General features: G+C 32.1%; 3 protein-coding genes across 5 annotated transcripts; 1 reads left to right on the top strand and 2 right to left on the bottom strand.

Moving 5' to 3' along the window:
- Nucleotides 1–355: 355 nt before the first annotated feature.
- LOC143212074 (pyruvate dehydrogenase phosphatase regulatory subunit, mitochondrial) lies at nucleotides 356–6,628 on the bottom strand. Its single transcript, XM_076430389.1, has 15 exons — nucleotides 6,160–6,628; nucleotides 5,740–6,029; nucleotides 5,434–5,646; nucleotides 5,145–5,308; nucleotides 4,902–5,065; nucleotides 4,641–4,824; nucleotides 4,363–4,568; nucleotides 3,110–3,425; nucleotides 2,863–3,020; nucleotides 2,439–2,587; nucleotides 2,159–2,366; nucleotides 1,350–1,439; nucleotides 1,090–1,269; nucleotides 821–1,021; nucleotides 356–667 (listed from the first exon to the last, which is right to left on the bottom strand). Exons 2-15 carry the CDS (start codon nucleotides 5,988–5,990, stop codon nucleotides 458–460), a joined length of 2,694 nt encoding a protein of 897 aa, XP_076286504.1. The 5' UTR covers nucleotides 5,991–6,029; nucleotides 6,160–6,628; the 3' UTR covers nucleotides 356–457.
- A 717-nt stretch (nucleotides 6,629–7,345) lies between these two features.
- Nucleotides 7,346–9,152, bottom strand: LOC143212087 (LITAF domain-containing protein). 3 transcript variants are annotated; one of them, XM_076430417.1, is made up of 5 exons: nucleotides 8,978–9,152; nucleotides 8,620–8,674; nucleotides 8,373–8,527; nucleotides 7,647–7,803; nucleotides 7,346–7,576 (listed from the first exon to the last, which is right to left on the bottom strand). In XM_076430417.1, exons 3-5 carry the CDS (start codon nucleotides 8,470–8,472, stop codon nucleotides 7,471–7,473), a joined length of 363 nt encoding a protein of 120 aa, XP_076286532.1. In that variant the 5' UTR covers nucleotides 8,473–8,527; nucleotides 8,620–8,674; nucleotides 8,978–9,152; the 3' UTR covers nucleotides 7,346–7,470. The 3 variants fall into 3 exon arrangements, with proteins under 3 accessions (XP_076286532.1, XP_076286530.1, XP_076286531.1); XM_076430415.1 differs by having other exon boundaries at nucleotides 8,373–8,503; nucleotides 8,978–9,151; XM_076430416.1 differs by lacking the exon at nucleotides 8,620–8,674 and having other exon boundaries at nucleotides 8,373–8,503; nucleotides 8,978–9,151.
- A 253-nt stretch (nucleotides 9,153–9,405) lies between these two features.
- On the top strand, nucleotides 9,406–17,960 carry Jarid2 (Jumonji, AT rich interactive domain 2). The gene is made up of 14 exons (XM_076430384.1): nucleotides 9,406–9,537; nucleotides 9,682–9,766; nucleotides 9,835–9,945; nucleotides 10,099–10,268; nucleotides 10,789–14,440; nucleotides 14,525–14,750; nucleotides 14,856–15,008; nucleotides 15,089–15,287; nucleotides 15,362–15,510; nucleotides 15,586–15,895; nucleotides 16,132–16,538; nucleotides 16,644–16,742; nucleotides 16,822–17,124; nucleotides 17,208–17,960. Exons 3-14 carry the CDS (start codon nucleotides 9,860–9,862, stop codon nucleotides 17,292–17,294), a joined length of 5,841 nt encoding a protein of 1,946 aa, XP_076286499.1. The 5' UTR covers nucleotides 9,406–9,537; nucleotides 9,682–9,766; nucleotides 9,835–9,859; the 3' UTR covers nucleotides 17,295–17,960.
- Nucleotides 17,961–18,374: the final 414 nt, after the last annotated feature.

Below are 18,374 nucleotides of genomic sequence, written 5' to 3'. Positions count from 1 at the left end.
CCATGACATTGTAATATTATAGCACAAATGTCAGTATAATGCGTATCATAATGACGGAGGGAGTAAGTCAAGAATAACAAGGGTGTTCAGAAGTAATAGTGAATTTTTGTAGGTTAAAGTTAAAACCAAGTATAAGTGTACTGTGAGTAAGTGGTATATGAAGTCAGTACCAAAATTAATACGTTGTGCTATGTAAGTCATTTTAGGGAGTACTTGCAGAATGTATGGTGCATTTGGAAATCTGTAATATAGTACATAATTACTAGTATACATTGATGTAATTTTTTAAGAATTGTAGCTATGAAAAGATAAAAGCTGATTAATTAAATTGTGGTTTACGTAATTTCTTGCTATAAATACGAAGTAATGGTTTATATAATTTCCGCTTATTAAATAATTTATTAATATTCTTCTATATACATTATTTGTACACGATTCAGAGTTTGTATTGTCGACGTTACACAGTTTGCTGATCACGCGTAGCATGATAAGAGTCTCTTTCCTTATCAGGAAACTTGGTTGGCAAATTTGGACTATGTAGGTGGCATTTCGCTGGGAACCTGATACCTGCCACATCCACTTCGTAATCCCCTGATAATACATATTCGTTTGATACTTCTTGAGGCCTTCCTTCCGAGTCAAAGTTTTGTATAAATCCAAGGCAAACCTATTTAGCATGAAATTTTCTTAATCGTTTCGTAAATAAGATAATGCGGATTTACAGTTTTTCCCATACTTTTACATAAATACATTTGTTTGTTACCACAAATTAATATTAATACACGCGTTTATGGTTTAATTAAGAATATGGTATCGATACCTGTTTTCTAAATGTGAACCCGTAACCTGTAGTAGTTGTCATTCCACAGTATTTTCCGTTTCTAAAAATGGGTTCACTGCCCCAGCACCATGTATCCAATTCAGAATCATGATCGTTTAATAGTAACTGCACGTACTTGCGTTTTACACCTTCTTCTCTTTGTCTTAAAAGAGCATCTCTTCCAATAAAGTTTACTGCTTTCTATGGTATACAAACATTCGTGATCTTATCAAATCTAAATATATTTTATAAATTTACGAGATACTCACATCGAGCTTTACCCTCCAAGCTCTTCCACATTCCAAGGGTGTTGTAAATGTATCTAAATCCTGGCCCCAAAACGCATAAAACTTTTCTACACGTAACGCTCGTGTTGCATAATATCCAGCATGGTTTAATCCATATTTGGTTCCAGCGTCTACTAGTCTTGTATAAACGTGTAATGCAAACTACAAATGCGTAACATACATATTACTATGATGCACCAGAAAATGCAAGTTTCTTGTTTTTTGAAGAAATGTATGTATACCTCGTTTGGTATGTATAAAACATAGCCAAGCTCTCCAGTATGAGTTAGATTCATTGTGCGTATTCCGTTAGCAAGTCCAACATCTAGTTCCTTTCAAAAGAGTAGATCAAGATATTTTCAATTACATATACATATACAAAATTTCTATAAATAATATTACTCCCTCAAATAATATTAGATATATAAATTTTCATAATAGGATAAGGCACCTAAAACAAGCCACCTGAATAACTTGGCTGCTATTGGTGTTAGGAAATAATGCATCAGATGGAACTTGCTTGATTTCGAGGGGGCATTAATCTGATGTTAGCAGCTTTTTCGTAGGTGGACGCGTAAAGGACATATGAAGGTCACCTTCAGTTTTTTAAATAGAATGCTCAATATTTTTGCTCGAACTCGGATGAAGCACAAAATTCTGCGTAAAAAAGTATTGACCATCGTATATCATAAGTCTTATATGTATAGTTAACGAAATATTATCGAAATAATTTTTCATATGTACTCATTCAAGTTGAGGGATATCAAATAGATTTATGATATATGAAGGTCAATACTTTTTTACGCAGAATTTTGTGCTTCAAACGAGTTCGACCAAAAATATTGGGCATTCTATTTAAAAAACTGAAGGTGACCTCCATATTTCCTTTATGCGTCCACCTACAAAAAAGCTACTGACATCAGATTAATGGCCCCTCGAAACCAAGGAAGATCCATCTAATGCATTTTTTCCTAACACCAATAGCAGCCGAGTTATTCAGGTGGGCTGTTTTAGGTGCCTCACTCTGTATAATTATGAGGCTAATAATTACTTTAAAAGTGAAAAATGGAAAATTTCTGGCGTTCAGGTTAGTATCAGTTAATTCTGAAAGTAATTGTCTCGTAGCAGGACCCATAATACAGATTGCTGTATATGCAGATGTTACATCAGACACGGCAACAGAACCGTCAGCAGGTAAATGACGATTAATCCAATGTTTACAGCGAGTTTGTTGAATAGTGGGAGCGATCATCATGTAGCTTGAATATTAGAGGAATAATAATGTAGCTGTATATTGTATTTCAAAATTTAAGTACACGTGCACTACTTACTGATTAGGAGCTATACGTGCCAAACTGCAATCATTTTCATAGCCCCCACGATCGTTTTGCATGCCAGTGTGAATAATACTTCCTACTGGCACATCTACATCATTCGAACACAAGTATTGCAATAGATCTACTACTTCCAAATCATTTGACTAAAAAATTCCATAAGTTATCATATCACTTATCATTAAACTACAGGGTGACCCAATAAAAAGTACCACATTCAGTATTTTCGAAACTACAGAAGTTAAAGAAATTACTAAAGCTTACCCTTGTGTTTCTTTATATTTTTATAAACTTTGTCGATAATGTATTCTTTACCTAACAATTTTTATTCAAAGTTTTATAATTCGGAAAATAATCAAGGTAATAATTTGTATTGACTCAACCTGTATAGTTCTACAATACTTGGAGAAATATATCCTACCCATAAGTCAATTTTGGTGAAAGACGAATAATCGCTAAGCCCAACTGTTTCACGGCAAGCAGCATATTCCTTATTTACCGGTTCAAACCATGGTGGTTTACTAAATGTATTTGTGTATGCTATCTTATACTTTTGAAATCCATCAATTGTTTCCAAATCTGTGTAGCAAAGTAATCTGTGTATAATAAAATTCACTTTTTCACTTCTGCAAATTTCTTTGTTTGAGCACATATAACAATAGGCTTACCTTTATCATCATCTAATTGAAACCAGGTTGGTCGTTCATATCCCATTACCTGTCCAAAAATAGCTCCTGCTTCTTTGAGTTTTGGATATATTGGTGACATTCTTAAATTTCTGCCTGTTTTAAATTCGTGATGCGGATATTGTAATGCGTAATGCATACCAGGAATTTCTTTTACTCGGTCACGTAAAAATTTCCGATTGTTATGAAGGCCCAAAAAACGTGATACATCTAATTCATACATATCTAAGGATGTCGATCCGTTAATTATTAATTCTGCTGTTGCTCGCCCAACTCCACCAGCTGCTGATATTCCAACCTGGAAGTTATGTATTATATACATATATGTGAACTAACATTTCTCTACCAAAGTTGGGACAAGAGAAGTAGTGGTGAACTGGTTGAGATTTGTACAAAATAAACGTAAAAGCATTAGGAACGAACAATAAACCAAAGATAAACACGGAATATTGTTTATACTGAAATGTTATAAGTGTACACACAATAAAATTATGTCTTTGCATCACTTGATACAGCATTTCATGTGTTTCAACAGCAGGCTTAATATCATCTTTTAGTACCTAAAATAGTAGACTGGTTTTTCCATCTTCTCATTTCTTGATAATGCAAAGATGGGCTTTTTCAAAAATCAAGAGCGCTAGATAAAAGATCAATCTGGGCCGCAATCGCCCTCAAAAGTCTTATTTTTACATTTACGAAGCGTAATTTTCATTATTCGGCAGCGTAATTTGGATTATTATATTTGGAAGCATACATCTGCGCATGTATAGCTATATTTTCATAAAGCTGCGACAGCTATATGCTGCCGAATAATGCAAATTACGCCTCGTAAACGTAAAAATAAGACTTTTGAGGCGATTGCGATCAAGATTGATTTTTTATCTACCGCTCTGGACTACTGAAAAACCCCATCTTTGCATAATCGAGAAATGAGAAGGCGCATCCCGCGCCCTTGCAATCCTGGAAACGAGTCACCCCCGCAAAGCGCATAGTGCTGACAAATTTTATTTGGGGATGCTTACGACACGGGCGACTGAATTCTGCTATTTTTGAAGAACTTTTAGAAGTGATAATTTCAGCCGTCCCTTGACTAGTGTCGGAGTCAGGCCATTGACAGCTAATTTATTGGGACACGTTTTTTCGTGAAGAACGTGCTTTTGTAGGGTTCTAGTAGGGTTTTGTATTGATTTTGTATATATGAATCACTCCCTTTTCGGGTGTACCAGACTACTTACAGTTTTCATACCAGCAGCAACGTAATAATTACGTATTTCTGGAGCTTCGCCCATTATCCATTTACAATCTGGAGAAAATGCTTCAGGCCCATTAGATAATCTTTCCAAAACCGCATCTCCTAAATCTGGAATTCTATGAAGCATTTGTTCGAGTAAAATGTGGAAATGGTCCCAATCTTCTGGTAAAAATCTTTCATTTGTGCTTTCTGAAATGTAACTTTTTTTAGATTCACGTCTATAATGAATCAATGAAAAGTCAAAATGTATGTATGTCTAACCAGGTATTGTCCCATCTTCAAATGCCGGCTTTGCAACTGGTTCAAAACCACCAGCTAATAGACTTCCGTTATTTTCTCGAAAATAAATGTAACCATCTAAATCTCTTACAACTGGAATCATAGGATCTAAACCATCGATAGGTTGTGTGTGTAAATAATAATGCTCAACAGGATGAAGTGGTACCTGAGTAGTACATATTAGAAAACATTTCATAATTTATATGAACAGACTTTAGTCGATAATAATTACAAGAAACCTACCTTTACATGCGGTTCACTTAATTTACCAACGTTGCGTGCCCAAAATCCAGCACAATTGACAAAATGCTCACATTCAATGGCACCGAATGTCGTTTCGATAGCTTCGATTCTACCATTTTGTGTAACTACTTTTGTAACTTTGCAATTCTCAAATACTTTAACACCTACAAAATTTATAAATCGAATATATCTGTATATTAATTATATACATATGTCTTTGCTCATAAAAAGTTAAATATATACCTTTCTTCTTCGCTTCTGCTATTAATGTTAAACAAATCTGATATGGATCTCCTACTCCATCATCTGGGATCCATAATCCACCAACTAAATCATCCACTCGCAATAAGGGACATATTTCTTGTACTTGCTTTGGTGTAACTAAATGGCATTCAATGTCTCGAGATCTGAAACAATTTTAAATTACTTTTTGATTTTTGCATTTACTTCAAACCTCAATATCTCGAATCTCTTGAACACGAATACCTCTATAAGACGTATTTCAATTATATGTGTAACTTTAATCACTTACATAGACTGCGCTTTCATTCGTCTGAATACGGTCATGCGATCCCTTGTGCGCGCTAAAGAAAGACTACCACATTGCTTCCAACCTGTTGGCAAACCTTTCTCTTCCAATTCCTTGTATAAAGCTATACTATCTTGAGCAAGTTTCACTTGTGCCAAACTTGGCTTAAAAGCTCCGACTAATCCTGAAGTATGCCACGTTGTTCCACCGCCAATTCTAAGTTTAAGAAATAGAGCAAATAAATTAAATTTTACAAAATGTATATACATTGTATTTTTAAAAGTTATACACATTAAAATGAATGTTTACCTGCCACTTTCTATAATAACTGTTTGATCACCTAATCCCATGAGCGAAAGATGATAAGCAACTGCACCACCCATAACTCCGCCACCACATATAACAACCTTTGCATCTTTAGGAAGTGGATCATCGACATTATCATTTGTTATTACTGTAGATTTTGAACTGCTATGTCTTACTCTTTGGTGATTATTGAAAGCAAAGTTGCTCCATTTTGACACATACTTTTTACAAAGTGTCTTTGAATTATTCCACATTGTAATTAATGCCAATCGGAAGTAAAAGATTTATGTTAACTACAAACAAAAGATAACATAAATTTGAATTTATGAATATGTTTTGCACATATATGAGTTAAACTCATTTGAGGTTAGAAGATTATAAAATTCAAAATATATTCGCAGTATTTCTAAATAAATACCATACCTATTCCGAAATACAATCGACGTTGACATTTGAAAATTCAAAATACATATCTGTTTATGGTCTGAGAGATTATGCGTGTTCTTTTCGGTATGTATACATAAATAGATCTAAATAATCACAGAGATCTATTTAGATATATAAATACGTATAAAGTGTTCTTGAAAATTGAAATGCTTTATACAATGGAAATACAAATGCAATTATGGCTTATATTTAAAATTTCGTTTTGTAAACATTATGTATAAAAGTGAACACTTATTCTGTAACAGTTAAAGATAATAAAGGTTACGTAGGACGTCAATTTATTGGGTCTTATCCACTTGGAATCACTTGGAATACGTTACGAAATATATTTATATAAAAAAGTATATGAATATATGTATTAGAAATTATACTGTATATTTAAATTATTTAAAAGGCAACGTTCGAGTTCGATATTGATAACTGCATATTTATGTCATAAATTTCTAATAGCAAGATGGTAAAGTACATTACTATTTAAATTTTAAAGATAGTTTAAAAATAAAAGTGAATCGAAATAATCGCAGTAAAATCATGTAATAATTGAAACAATTAGTTTAAACTAATTATATATATAATTTTAAAATAAATAAAACAAAACATTGTATGAAAATTGTCTAATGTATATGTACATCGTACATAATCATGGAATGTGAATACTTACAATGTTAATAAAGTATTTAATTTAGATTAATAAAACAACTTATATATTTAGTTGAACAAAAAATTCAATATATACTTTATTAGTCATATAATTTACAAAATACAGTAATTGACATTTTGTCTTTCATGTAATTTTTGCAAAGTGCCTATTTTTATATATATAAATTTATACAAATTTGTTAGCTGCACATGGTTTTAAAAATATAACGAATGTATCATCTTTACTATTTAGTGTGTTAATCATTCCAGATATGCATTGTGGATATTTATACTACTTCCTAATATTTTTAAAAAATAGATTTTCAATAATACCTACCATTGTATAATGTGTATAATACTTTAGTAACAGTGATCGTTATCTGTGTCATCAGTAAAAGTGTGATGTATGGTCAAAAATATTTTTGAGATTATATATCTTGTACATAAATATAGTTCGCGTGTATGTTACATATAAAAAATTAATATCGTGTAACATTTGTTGTGAATAAAGCTATCAAGGCAATTTTTGTTTGTACATTTGGCAGTACACAAAATTTATCGAGATTACGTGCATATTATAATATGATACAATGTCAAGATTCTTTCAAAGTGAAATGCAATAAAAAGAGATTCTAGTACTAGGTTTCCTTATCTCCTGTAACGACCAAGGTAAGTTTTGCAGTTAGGGCAACTGTGGTGAACATCCATGCACTCATCAATACAGCAGGGAATCAAACAGCATCCTAACCAGCCCCTGTTGAAATACAAAAATATAAGAATGTTCTATGTTATTGAGTTTTCAATTGAAATATATTTATGCATACCCCATCAATGCAATAACAACGCCAGATATATAAGCGATCAGACCAGGTTCTGTTTTGGTTGAAGTATCAATTTCTGCTTGACAATTTGGACAAATTGTATGCGTCGAGCCTGATCCAAGTGGAACAATTGTTGTTACAATAGTTGGTCCAGTGGTATCTAAAAAATATGATAATTCTTCTTAAATATTTATTTATTCCTTCAATATCTTTAAGCAAGATATTTATATACATTGAGTCACAATTACAATTGTCCATTATATACAAAATTATGTTTCACACATAAAAAAGGTCTGAAGACATTATGGGACAAAAAATGTAATAAACATACAGTGACTCTCATTAATATTCGGACGCTCTCAAAAAAACGGTAACTTTTTTAATATTGGACTATACGATTCGAACTTTTTTGAAAAGTTGGAGCAATTAGTTTACTACATGATGTGAAAAGAAATTTTTTCAAATATTGCAATTGATCGGAATTGTACAGAAAATACTAAAAGTTATTTTGCGGGACTATAATGTAAATTTAAAAAATACGTTTTATAGATCTGTGTCAATTATTCAAAATTGGTTGATGCGGGAAGAAATGACAGACATTAAAAGAAAATCGTGAAAACTATAGTTTTTACCACTCGCTAGATATAGTACATTTAGTACAAGAACATACTTATGTAACATATTTACATCTTTAAATGAAATATTTATATACATAGCGTATAAACATACAGGTTTCTGCAGGTGTAAAAGGACTAGCAGGTGGAACACCACCCATTGCCTCCGAATAACCAGGTGGTGCGTAAGGTGGAGGTGGTCCATTTTTGTACATGATGTTCTCGTTTTATTTATATACACAGTATCTATAATTACACTTAATTACGTAACTATACATAAAAGAGCAAAATAAATGATTAATTATTATTATTAATTTTTACTTGGTAAATACAAGCTTTAATTACGCAATTATAATACGTACAAGATGCTTTTGTAAAATTTCTAATGAACAGGCAACTTTTGTTTCCCACATGTACCTAAATCATAAAAACACTGTCAAACTCCACTGCATAAATAATAAAGTTAACAATTTTCTTCGTAAACTTATCGACAACAATTGAATTGTCGGAGCATTGTAAAATTAGTTTAGAACATGAGTCATAGTCATAGTCTAATTACATATTCGAATTAAAAACAATGATTGTCCTATTTAGGTATGTGTGGATCTGATTGCGAAATTGAATGTCACAAATGACATCCTTGCCAATCGGAGAAAAAATACGACACATTCGATGATCCTTGATTATGCGATCGCGCAGTGTACAATTAATTATGCCTACCTTAATGATAAGAATAAATTAATCGTTGCTCAATTATTTAGATGATGTGCGAACAATATCTAAATATGAATTCTGTATATTCTTTTATAGTTTTGAAAGTGTAAACACAAGAAAGATGGTCAAATATTGTCAAATATCCTTATGCGTGTATATCGTGTATATAGATGGCGTAGTACAAGTTTCATGAACATTCCATTGAAGTTATATACACATACACACATTGATTATTTGAAATGTTCACATCCCAATATTTTATTTACGTTTCGTGTAATGTGACAAAATCAACAAATTACTATTTTATTGTATCAAGAATATCTCCGCGAATATATTTGCAATTCGTATTGCAAACACTGCATTATATATTTTTTGCGATTGGTGGACTACTTAATGTATCGCGAACACATTGTGCGCAATGTGAACAAGGCTTAAGAAATCAATATCGTTTTATAGCGCATATCTATGTATATCTAAACCATAGATCAGAGCGTGGTATTTAATCTTACTTGACACAATAAACAATCATTTGTCCTGTGTGAAAGAGGAACAGATGTTCGGTGATAGTGTGTATTATTAATTTTCATTGATCTGCTCACAACAGAAACAAATGTAGAAAGAGAGAAACCTTAAAATTTCTAGTTCACGTTTCTTTGTCGAATTTTTTTCATAATATCAAATATTTTTTCTATTTCCCCGTCATGTTACAGATCTTATTCTCTTCAACAAAGTGTTGATCCATTACTATTTGAAATTTTAACTTATACCTTTTGTAACGATGACAAACGAATTCAGGTAAAATAATAACTTATTTATTTAAGAAATAATAAACGTGTTTCACGCTGTTTATTATCATCTAACAGGACTTTATTTCAATAACTCTGAAAAATGGTGCTAAGTCGAAATGATAAAAGAAAAAGAAAAGAAGGAGATCTGGTGGATCTTATGGAACCACTACCAGAGTCTCCAAAGAGGTAAGTTCATACTACTTTTGAATGTTCATTTTATAAAACCTACAAATGTTTTCGAAATATTTGCTTATATTTTAAAGAACGCAAAATTTATTCAGCTCGATAAAGTAAGAAATAAATTCATAGTTACTATCTCATATACAATCTTTATTACAGAACCAAAATACGTGCGCAAAGAAAATTTGCGCAAGGTGTAACCGCAGTATTCAATCCTTCGCATACTCCAATTAAGGACAAAGAAAAAGCCAAACCACCGATTACAACGGAATTAATAACACATAAACGACCGAATACAGTGGATTTCTTGACATTTTTATGCTTTAGAGGTTTATACATTTATTACGTTTATACAATCGAACCTCGATAACTAGAATCTCAAGGGAAGAACTAAAATCTTTGAGTTGTAGAGGTTTCAACTTATCTAAGTGTTCTAGTAAGAGAGAGAGAGAGAGAGAGAGAGAGGTTTACCCTATGAAAATTCGACTACAGGGGTTTGTACGAGAGTTAATAATTTGCTGATCGTAATAGTTTCAAAGAAAGAAAAGTTCAATTTTTGGAGATGAGTTATTTATTATATACATGTAGTGAATATAATCTACTAGGCTCCTACATATTACTAGTATATATTAAAGAAATCTGTGATTTTACTCGGCGCTAATAAATTAACAGATTGTGGAAAATAATTCGATTTAAAGGAAGTTTTATTTCGATTTGTAGAGGTTTTTAAAGTGCAGCGGAAAGGAATGAAGAAAATTTTTAAGAGGTTTGAGTTGTCGAGATTTGATTGTGAATATAATTTTTATAAATATTCTTTGTTACTAACTTCTATTAAAAATGTTTATTTAGGGAAATCAATTTTACCTACAAGTTTGAATTTCTTCAATGTCAGCAACAAAGAAGAAAAACCAACTGCCAAAACAATGCGTGTATCCACAGACAAAGTTACATCTTCGTCCAGTACATCCAATGACAATCAAAAACCAGATCCAAGTCAGAAAACTATCACCAAGACAAAATCAATTATTACAGATAAAAAGAATAACACGTTACAAAAAAGTATTAATAAATACAAGACCACAACGTCTACTGTGCAAGCGCTTAAGAAAAAGTATCAAGGACAACGTCTAGCCAAGCAAAGAATAAAAAATAAGTTCAAAACATCTTGTGTTATGAGAACAAGATCTTGTACAGAAAGAACACTGTTAAAGTCTACAAATAAACTGGCACCAAGGAAATTTCTGCCAAGGATTGAAACCAAAAGACTTGGTTTACGGAGTAGTGTGCTTACAGATAAGACAAAGAAAACTTCTCCAAAAGTGAAACCTATGCCATTAAAACCAAAGAAAAAAGCTCTTGTAAAACAGAAAAGCAGTGATACATCTGAATCAGAATCTACATCGGAAGAGGAAGAAGAGGAGCAACCTTCAGAAAAATCAGTACCACAAGTAAAACGTACAGTACAAAAAACTGTACAGAAGAAAATCTGTACAAGAAGCAAATCTGAAATGAGAAGAATTACTCGTTCCCATAGCGGAACAGTTTCCCCAAAAAATCTTTGTAGAAGACCATCTAGAAAAACTAAAGAAGCAGCAGCAGAATACATGGAAATGCTAGGAAGAAAACTTGTGAGTCCGGATTTGGAAAATGATGATAATGTCTCTATGGATAGTTTTCCAGAACTGCCAAATGCACGCAAACTTGCACAAACTGAAAGTGAAATTAAAGCCAAAGTGAAACAGCCAATTACAAAAGCAATTAATAAAACTAAAGATGGTAAGATTAACTCCATCCAAAGTGCATCTAATAAACGACCAGACAAAACTAGAACTAGCAAAATTACCTTTAAAAGTAAACGACTAATAAGAGTTCAAAAATATTGTGAAATAGATACTGACGAGGAATCTGTTACTTTCAATGAAACCAATAACACAAGACCAGTCACAAGAAGAAGTTTAGGAAAACTAAATAAACCTGTTAGTAGATCTCTTAGATCTTCTTCTAAGACTGTAGTCACGCGGATGGAAATTCAAAACAATGTTAACATTAAATCAAAATCTCAAGTTCAAAATAATCTAAGGTTCAACAAGGAAAAATTTATAATGAAACGTAAACGAGAACAAAATTTTAATAAATCAACCTCCGAAAAAACCAGTGGATCAAAGCAAAAAGTAACAAAAAATACTGTTAATGAAAATACAGATTCTGATGAAGAAACGTTAGGTATGCTACTTAATAAATTGAAAAGAAAGAAAGAAATTCACGAACAAAATGAAGCCGCTACCAATGAAAATCATGAAATTGGCAATGATAATGAAAATAATAATGCTGTTGTGAATGAAAATGAGAATGAAAATAACAATGAAAATGATAATGATAATGATAACGAAAATGACAATGACAATGAAAATAGTCATGAAAATGATAATGATAATGAAAATAGTAATGAAAACGATAATGATAATAATAATGACAATGACAATAATAATGACAATGACAAAGCAGATGACAATAATCCAGATAAAGTTGTAGAGCGTACAGATGAACATTCTGTAAAGATCGATCTTTCGAAAGCATCGGATGATGAGGAATCTTTTCGGGGGTTTTCAAAGAAAGCAATATCTAAAGTATTGAACTCTTGTCAGACGCACGTTAATGCTAATCTTCTTGTTACTGAAAAATCCGTTGAAAAGTTGGAAATAATTGAAACAGAAAAAGTGGAGAACGTAGATACACCTAAAGAAGCTGAAATTAAGGATAAATCTTTAGCAATTAAAAATTCTTCCTCTGCTGCGAATGTATCAAATGACGAATGTATTAAATCTGAGAAAGGTCAAAAAATGAAATCGGAAGTGTTCAATGAATTGGAGTCACAAACAACATTGATAACCAGTACAGAAAAAGAATATCTTCACAAAACAGAAATTTCTTCCACAAACGTTGTAGACATGTCTCTATCAACGTTACATGTAAGAAAAGAAAAAGTAAACATGTCAACCGAACAGATTGAGAAATGGTTGAATGAAAGTTCCCTTGCCAAAGAAGAGAGCAAGTTAGAAATGGAAAATGTATCCATGTTTAAGTATGAAATGTGTGAGAAAAAGAGTGATGTCTCGCATTTATCTATTTCAACGAAAATTCAACATTTAGTAAGGCCAGTGAATGTCACGCTTTCGAAATTAGCAGAAAAAGCAAGCATGAAAGATCGTTTAAGTGTGCAGAACAAATATGTCCCTATTAAACTAGTGGATTCACAATCTGTTGATGCAAAACAACAAAATGAATCGACCAGTGGTGTTAATAAAAATAATGCAGACCTTAAAGAAATCGTTAAAGGAAAAGATACAAAGCCAAATAAAGACTCCAGCCCTGGGGAAGACAATGACGCGGCATTAAAGTCCGATCACAGTTCAGGAGATGGATCTTCGGAGAAAAAGTTACCGCTAGAAAAGAAACCTATATTTCAACCGAGAAAACCATTTTTACCAAAAGTTAAAGAACGCAAAACAGTAACTCCTAACGCAAATGCATTTTCTCCGGAAAATGAAAGTAGCGTTTACGCGTTTGAAAGTGATACTGAAGTTCCTGTTAATACACCTTTTAGACGTAAAATTCGCGAATCTAATAAGTTATCGAATGCATCACCGGAGAATGACACACATAAAAATGTAGACAAAGTCAACAAAGACGATAGTCAAACATCAGAATCGAAGGAGACTCCTGCTAGTAGTATATCTCCAAAAACTGAAAATAAAATAGTAGAATCGATAAATACATCAAATTCATTATTAAATATTAACAGGTTCGAGTTACCTAAGAATTTTGCTACCTTAGCCAATATACAAGTTTTACCATTAGATAAATTAACAACAACTTGGAGCAACGTGAACTGTAGTGCTTCGATAGCTGTTCAAGTGAATCTTGATGATAATGCACAAGCGCAAGAACAGACAACAGGGGAAAAAGATGCGAATCAACAAAAAAGCACTGAAACATCTACTCAAACTGAAAGCAGTAATGAAAATGATGATGAAAACGACGGTCAACTATTTTACATACCTTTGCAAGCAGTTACAAGAAATGGACCAAATTTAGTTCAAGGACAACAGTTGATTCAAGGTGTAGCTGTTAAACTTGGTACCGAAGGGCCAAATGGACCTAATCAGAAAGTTCTTTTGAGAGCAAAGTTAGTTACTAAACCACCATCATCGATTGCGCGTTGTCCTCCTATAGGTACAGTGCAACCTACAACACGTACACCACCAAACTCAACTCTATTATCAGCAGACAATCCATTACCATCTACTTCATCCAGTACAACTTCAGTTATGGCTGCACCAAATTCTGAAATTCCACCATCTTCCCCATGTAAAAGTGAAACTACACTACGAACATCGAGTAGACAGAGCAGTAGGTCTGTAGCAACAGAAAAATTAACAAAATCTCCAAAAACTTCTAGGGAAAGAAAAACATCTATCGATTCGAATAAGAATGGGAAGAGGTAAAATTATAATTGTATAGATAGCTATAATCCTGCTAATACATTTTTCTTATTAATATTTATTCCTGCGCTCGTATATTTCAGATTTCAAATTAAATCTAAACAGAAAAACACTGTAATTTGTTCTCCAACAAACAATGTAACTTTTCCGAGTGCGAAAAATGAAAACAATGAAGCACGCTTAGTGGAAGCACCTACATTTCAGCCTAGTGAGAAAGATTTTCAAGATCCTTTAGAATATATAGACAAAATAAGGCCAATCGCAGAGAAATTTGGAATATGTAGAGTTGTGCCACCACCTAATTTTAAGGTAAAATTCATGAACATTCGATTTTTTAAATAAAATATGCATATACCGATATATATATGAGTACACGAAGTTACCCTCCTCATTTGTCTTTAATTTATATTTTAGCCGGAATGTAAAGTATCAGACGATATGCGGTTTACCGCATACAATCAGTATGTACATCGTATGCTTCATAGATGGGGACCTAACGTAAAAGAAATGATGGCTATTAAGAAATATTTAGCTACACAAAGCATAACTCTCACTCATCCACCTTGGGTACCGTTTTTTTCATCATTTATTGTCTTAAAATATTTTTCTTTATATGTTTTGTAATACACATATTATATTTCTTATAGATTGGTGGGATGGAAGTTGATTTGCCTCACTTGTATCAAACAGTTCAAAGTTTAGGTGGATTAAAAGAAGTTATTGAGAAGAAGAAGTGGCAAAAAGTAGCTGATGGTATGAAAATACCAAAGTCTGCTCAGGATCGTGTAACTAAATTAGATGACATTTATTGTAAATATTTATTACCATACGACACATTATCTCCAGGTATCTATACTATGTACTGCGTAATCTATACCACGTAATTTTCAAGTTACTAATCAGTTAATCGATTAATTTAGAGGAACGAGGTAAATTGTTCGATGAAGTTGAATCGGAATGGATGAAACGAGAAACCAGAGCACTGCAAAGACAAAACGCACCCATAAATGATAACGAAGAAGATGAAGAGGACGATAGTTCTGATGAATTTGAAGAATGCATTGTAAAAGTACGCGTTTTAAAACATATTTGGTAAGCGTGGTTTAACGTCAATTCTAATGCACAAAATTACGTGAATCCGTAGGGTAGAAATATGCCGTTAAATGCTTTCTACCGAATTGCGAGAAATACGCAACGTATGTGGTTCGGTGAGAACCAGCGATCTGGAAACGAAACTGAGGGTGCCTCCGCTGATGAGGTTGAAAGAGCATTTTGGAAGCATGTAGCAGAAAGGAAGCGACATGTCTGCGTACATGCTGCAAGCATCGATTCTAGTGGTCGTGGTTTTGGATTCTCTGTTGCCAAAAATAGTCCGTTCGCTAGACACCCATGGAATCTCAAAGTGCTTACTAATAATGCTGGTTCAGTGTTAAGAGCATTAGGCCCAATAATGGGTACGCAACATACTTTACGTTTATATGATCAAGATATACAGAGTGTTCACGCAATTACTAGCCAGCGTTTTTCTTGCGAATAATAAATATTAGAAAAAAATGAAAGAGGAAAAAGTAATGCTGTTTTTTGCAAGAAATGTAATGGCATGTGTAATTTCTATGTGTCCACGCTCTGTGTGCTACGTTTCTACAAACGATTTATTTTCTTTTTAAACCAACAATGTTATTATTTATAGGTGTGACAGTGCCAACACTCCATGTTGGCATGCTATTTAGCGCATGTTGTTGGTACCGTGATCCACACGGTCTTCCATGGATAGAGTATTTACACACAGGTGCTAAGAAAATCTGGTATGGTATACCGGACGAGCATAACAATAACTTTAGGGAAGCACTGTCAAAAATGGTGCCACGATATTGTAAAAATAAAACTATATGGTTACCGTCTGACACAGCAATGGTTCCTCCAGAATTATTGGTTAATAATGGAGTATCACTATGTCAGACTGTACAAGAACCAGGCCAATTTATAATTGTATTCCCCAAAGCATTTACATCAAGTATATGTACTGGTTATGTAGTATCTGAAAGTGTTTACTTTGCACAACTGTCTTGGTTGGAAACTGCTGAACAAGTGTTTAAAGTAAGTAAACAAGTCCTGTTTTCATCATTCGGTATTGCTACATAATTAACCAGCACTATAAAAAAAATGATGTGATAATATAATAGTTTCGAATAACTATTTTAGGATATACAAGATAGCTGTGAACCATCTATATTTTCATTCGAAAGGTTGTTATTTAACATTATTAATGACTCTAGATCCCATATAGATGTAATGAAACAGGTAAATATTGTATCCGATTACGGATTATATCGTATTGTCATTTATGATATGGTCTTCAGCTATAATGATTACTTTTCAGATTTTACCAAGTGTGATTAAAATTCGAGAGAAGGAAATAACTTACCGAAAACAATTAAAAGCAGTGGGTCTTACAAATACAGAAAGATTACCATTACCAGATAGTGGAAAACGAAAGAAAGGGAAAAAAGTAAAAGAAGATGATGGAGATTTTGAATGCGAAACTTGTAGAGCTAATCTATTTGTTTCATTAGTTAGTAATTCACAAGATGATAGTGTTTATTGTCCACCACATGCATTGCAATTACTTAATAGGAAGAAGCAAGCTTTAAAACACTGTACTTTGATGTATACGTACAACGAGGTAAAATTTTGTGCTTACATTTTTACGAATAAACTAAAGTTCCTTTCAAGTTTAATGTAATCTTTCATTGGATTTGTTTACAGGATGAATTGGATGATTTAATTCACAAATTAGAAGACAGAATTGAAGCCAAATCTAAAAAGACTAATCAAATTAAACAAGCTAAATAATGAGTTTGCGGAACTATTTATTAAATTATATAGGTAACAATTATTTATTAATCTATATAAAAATAGTATCGAGATTTTGTTAAATATATATATATCGTATTTATTCTTTTTATTATAGTAATACCATTGTATATAAAAATAAGTTTGTTCATTTCAAGTGCATCAATTTAGGACGTATTTAAGAAACAAAATGACTTCTTATATTTTTTAATAAAACGTTTAATTTTTTATATGAATGCAATTACTAATATTACATTCTGTTTCTATGTTCGGGACGTACACGCATATTCCTTTTTGCTTTATTCTTATGTAATAGCAAATAAAGGATATGTGAATTTTTTAATTGTTTGAACAGAAGTTATAAAATTACAAAAATATAGTTATATCTAATAGTTCTTGTGTATTAAATAAACTCTGTAGCATTTATTATTTAAAATAAGTAGATAGTAAAATAATATTACACTAATGCATATATATATATATATATAGTATATAAAAAATTTATTATGAATACGTGGAAATTATAATGCAAAGAATTATAATATCCTCAATATGAGAACATATAAATTAAATTAATTTTTGGCAAGGTAACCACGATTGATATCATTATACAAATCAACTCACAGCATATCATAAACTGAATGAATATTGTATTACATCACAATGTTAATTTCCTGAGATTTTACACAAATATTGTGTTCCATTTAAATAATCAAACAAAATATTGTAAGAAATTACTTCTTAAACACAATAAAATTACTATTAAACAGTAATAAAAGATTTCTTTATATGCGTATTTACATTTACATGTCTTCGCAAAAAAATGTTGACTGGTGAAGTTGCAATTAATTACATCAAATCTTTAATCACAATTATTAACAGCTTACAATACATATATCGTACGTTCAGTAAATACAGAATTACACACTGTGCGCTTCTCAACGCTCCAATGTACCGAAAATAAAATAAGCCTGACAGATATGAACAAATCGGAAAAAGTATATAATTTTAATCGGAAAGACATAATTATGCAACTCTTGGGCAAGGAACTATGAATACAAACAATAATTTACAAGAAAG

This window comes from Lasioglossum baleicum, chromosome 9, assembly GCF_051020765.1.
Source record: "Lasioglossum baleicum chromosome 9, iyLasBale1, whole genome shotgun sequence".
Taxonomy (NCBI): Eukaryota; Metazoa; Arthropoda; class Insecta; order Hymenoptera; family Halictidae; genus Lasioglossum; species Lasioglossum baleicum.
The sequence above is the reverse complement of the archived record's forward strand: the minus strand, read 5'-3'. Positions and strand labels throughout refer to the sequence as shown.

Coding starts and splice junctions, on each gene's coding strand:
- LOC143212074 (XM_076430389.1), bottom strand. CDS start 5,990: ATGTGGAATAATTCAAAGACACTTTGTAAAAAGTATGTGTCAAAATGG. Junction 5,647..5,739: donor GTTATTATAGAAAGTGGCAG/GTAAACATTCAT, acceptor TCTTAAACTTAG/AATTGGCGGTGGAACAACGT. Junction 4,825..4,901: donor TAAGTGAACCGCATGTAAAG/GTAGGTTTCTTG, acceptor TGTACTACTCAG/GTACCACTTCATCCTGTTGA.
- LOC143212087 (XM_076430417.1), bottom strand. CDS start 8,472: ATGTACAAAAATGGACCACCTCCACCTTACGCACCACCTGGTTATTCG. Junction 7,804..8,372: donor TTTTACACCTGCAGAAACCT/GTATGTTTATAC, acceptor CATATTTTTTAG/ATACCACTGGACCAACTATT. Junction 7,577..7,646: donor GTTGTTATTGCATTGATGGG/GTATGCATAAAT, acceptor GTATTTCAACAG/GGGCTGGTTAGGATGCTGTT.
- Jarid2 (XM_076430384.1), top strand. CDS start 9,860: ATGGTGCTAAGTCGAAATGATAAAAGAAAAAGAAAAGAAGGAGATCTG. Junction 15,896..16,131: donor AGCATTAGGCCCAATAATGG/GTACGCAACATA, acceptor TATTATTTATAG/GTGTGACAGTGCCAACACTC. Junction 16,743..16,821: donor ATATAGATGTAATGAAACAG/GTAAATATTGTA, acceptor ATTACTTTTCAG/ATTTTACCAAGTGTGATTAA.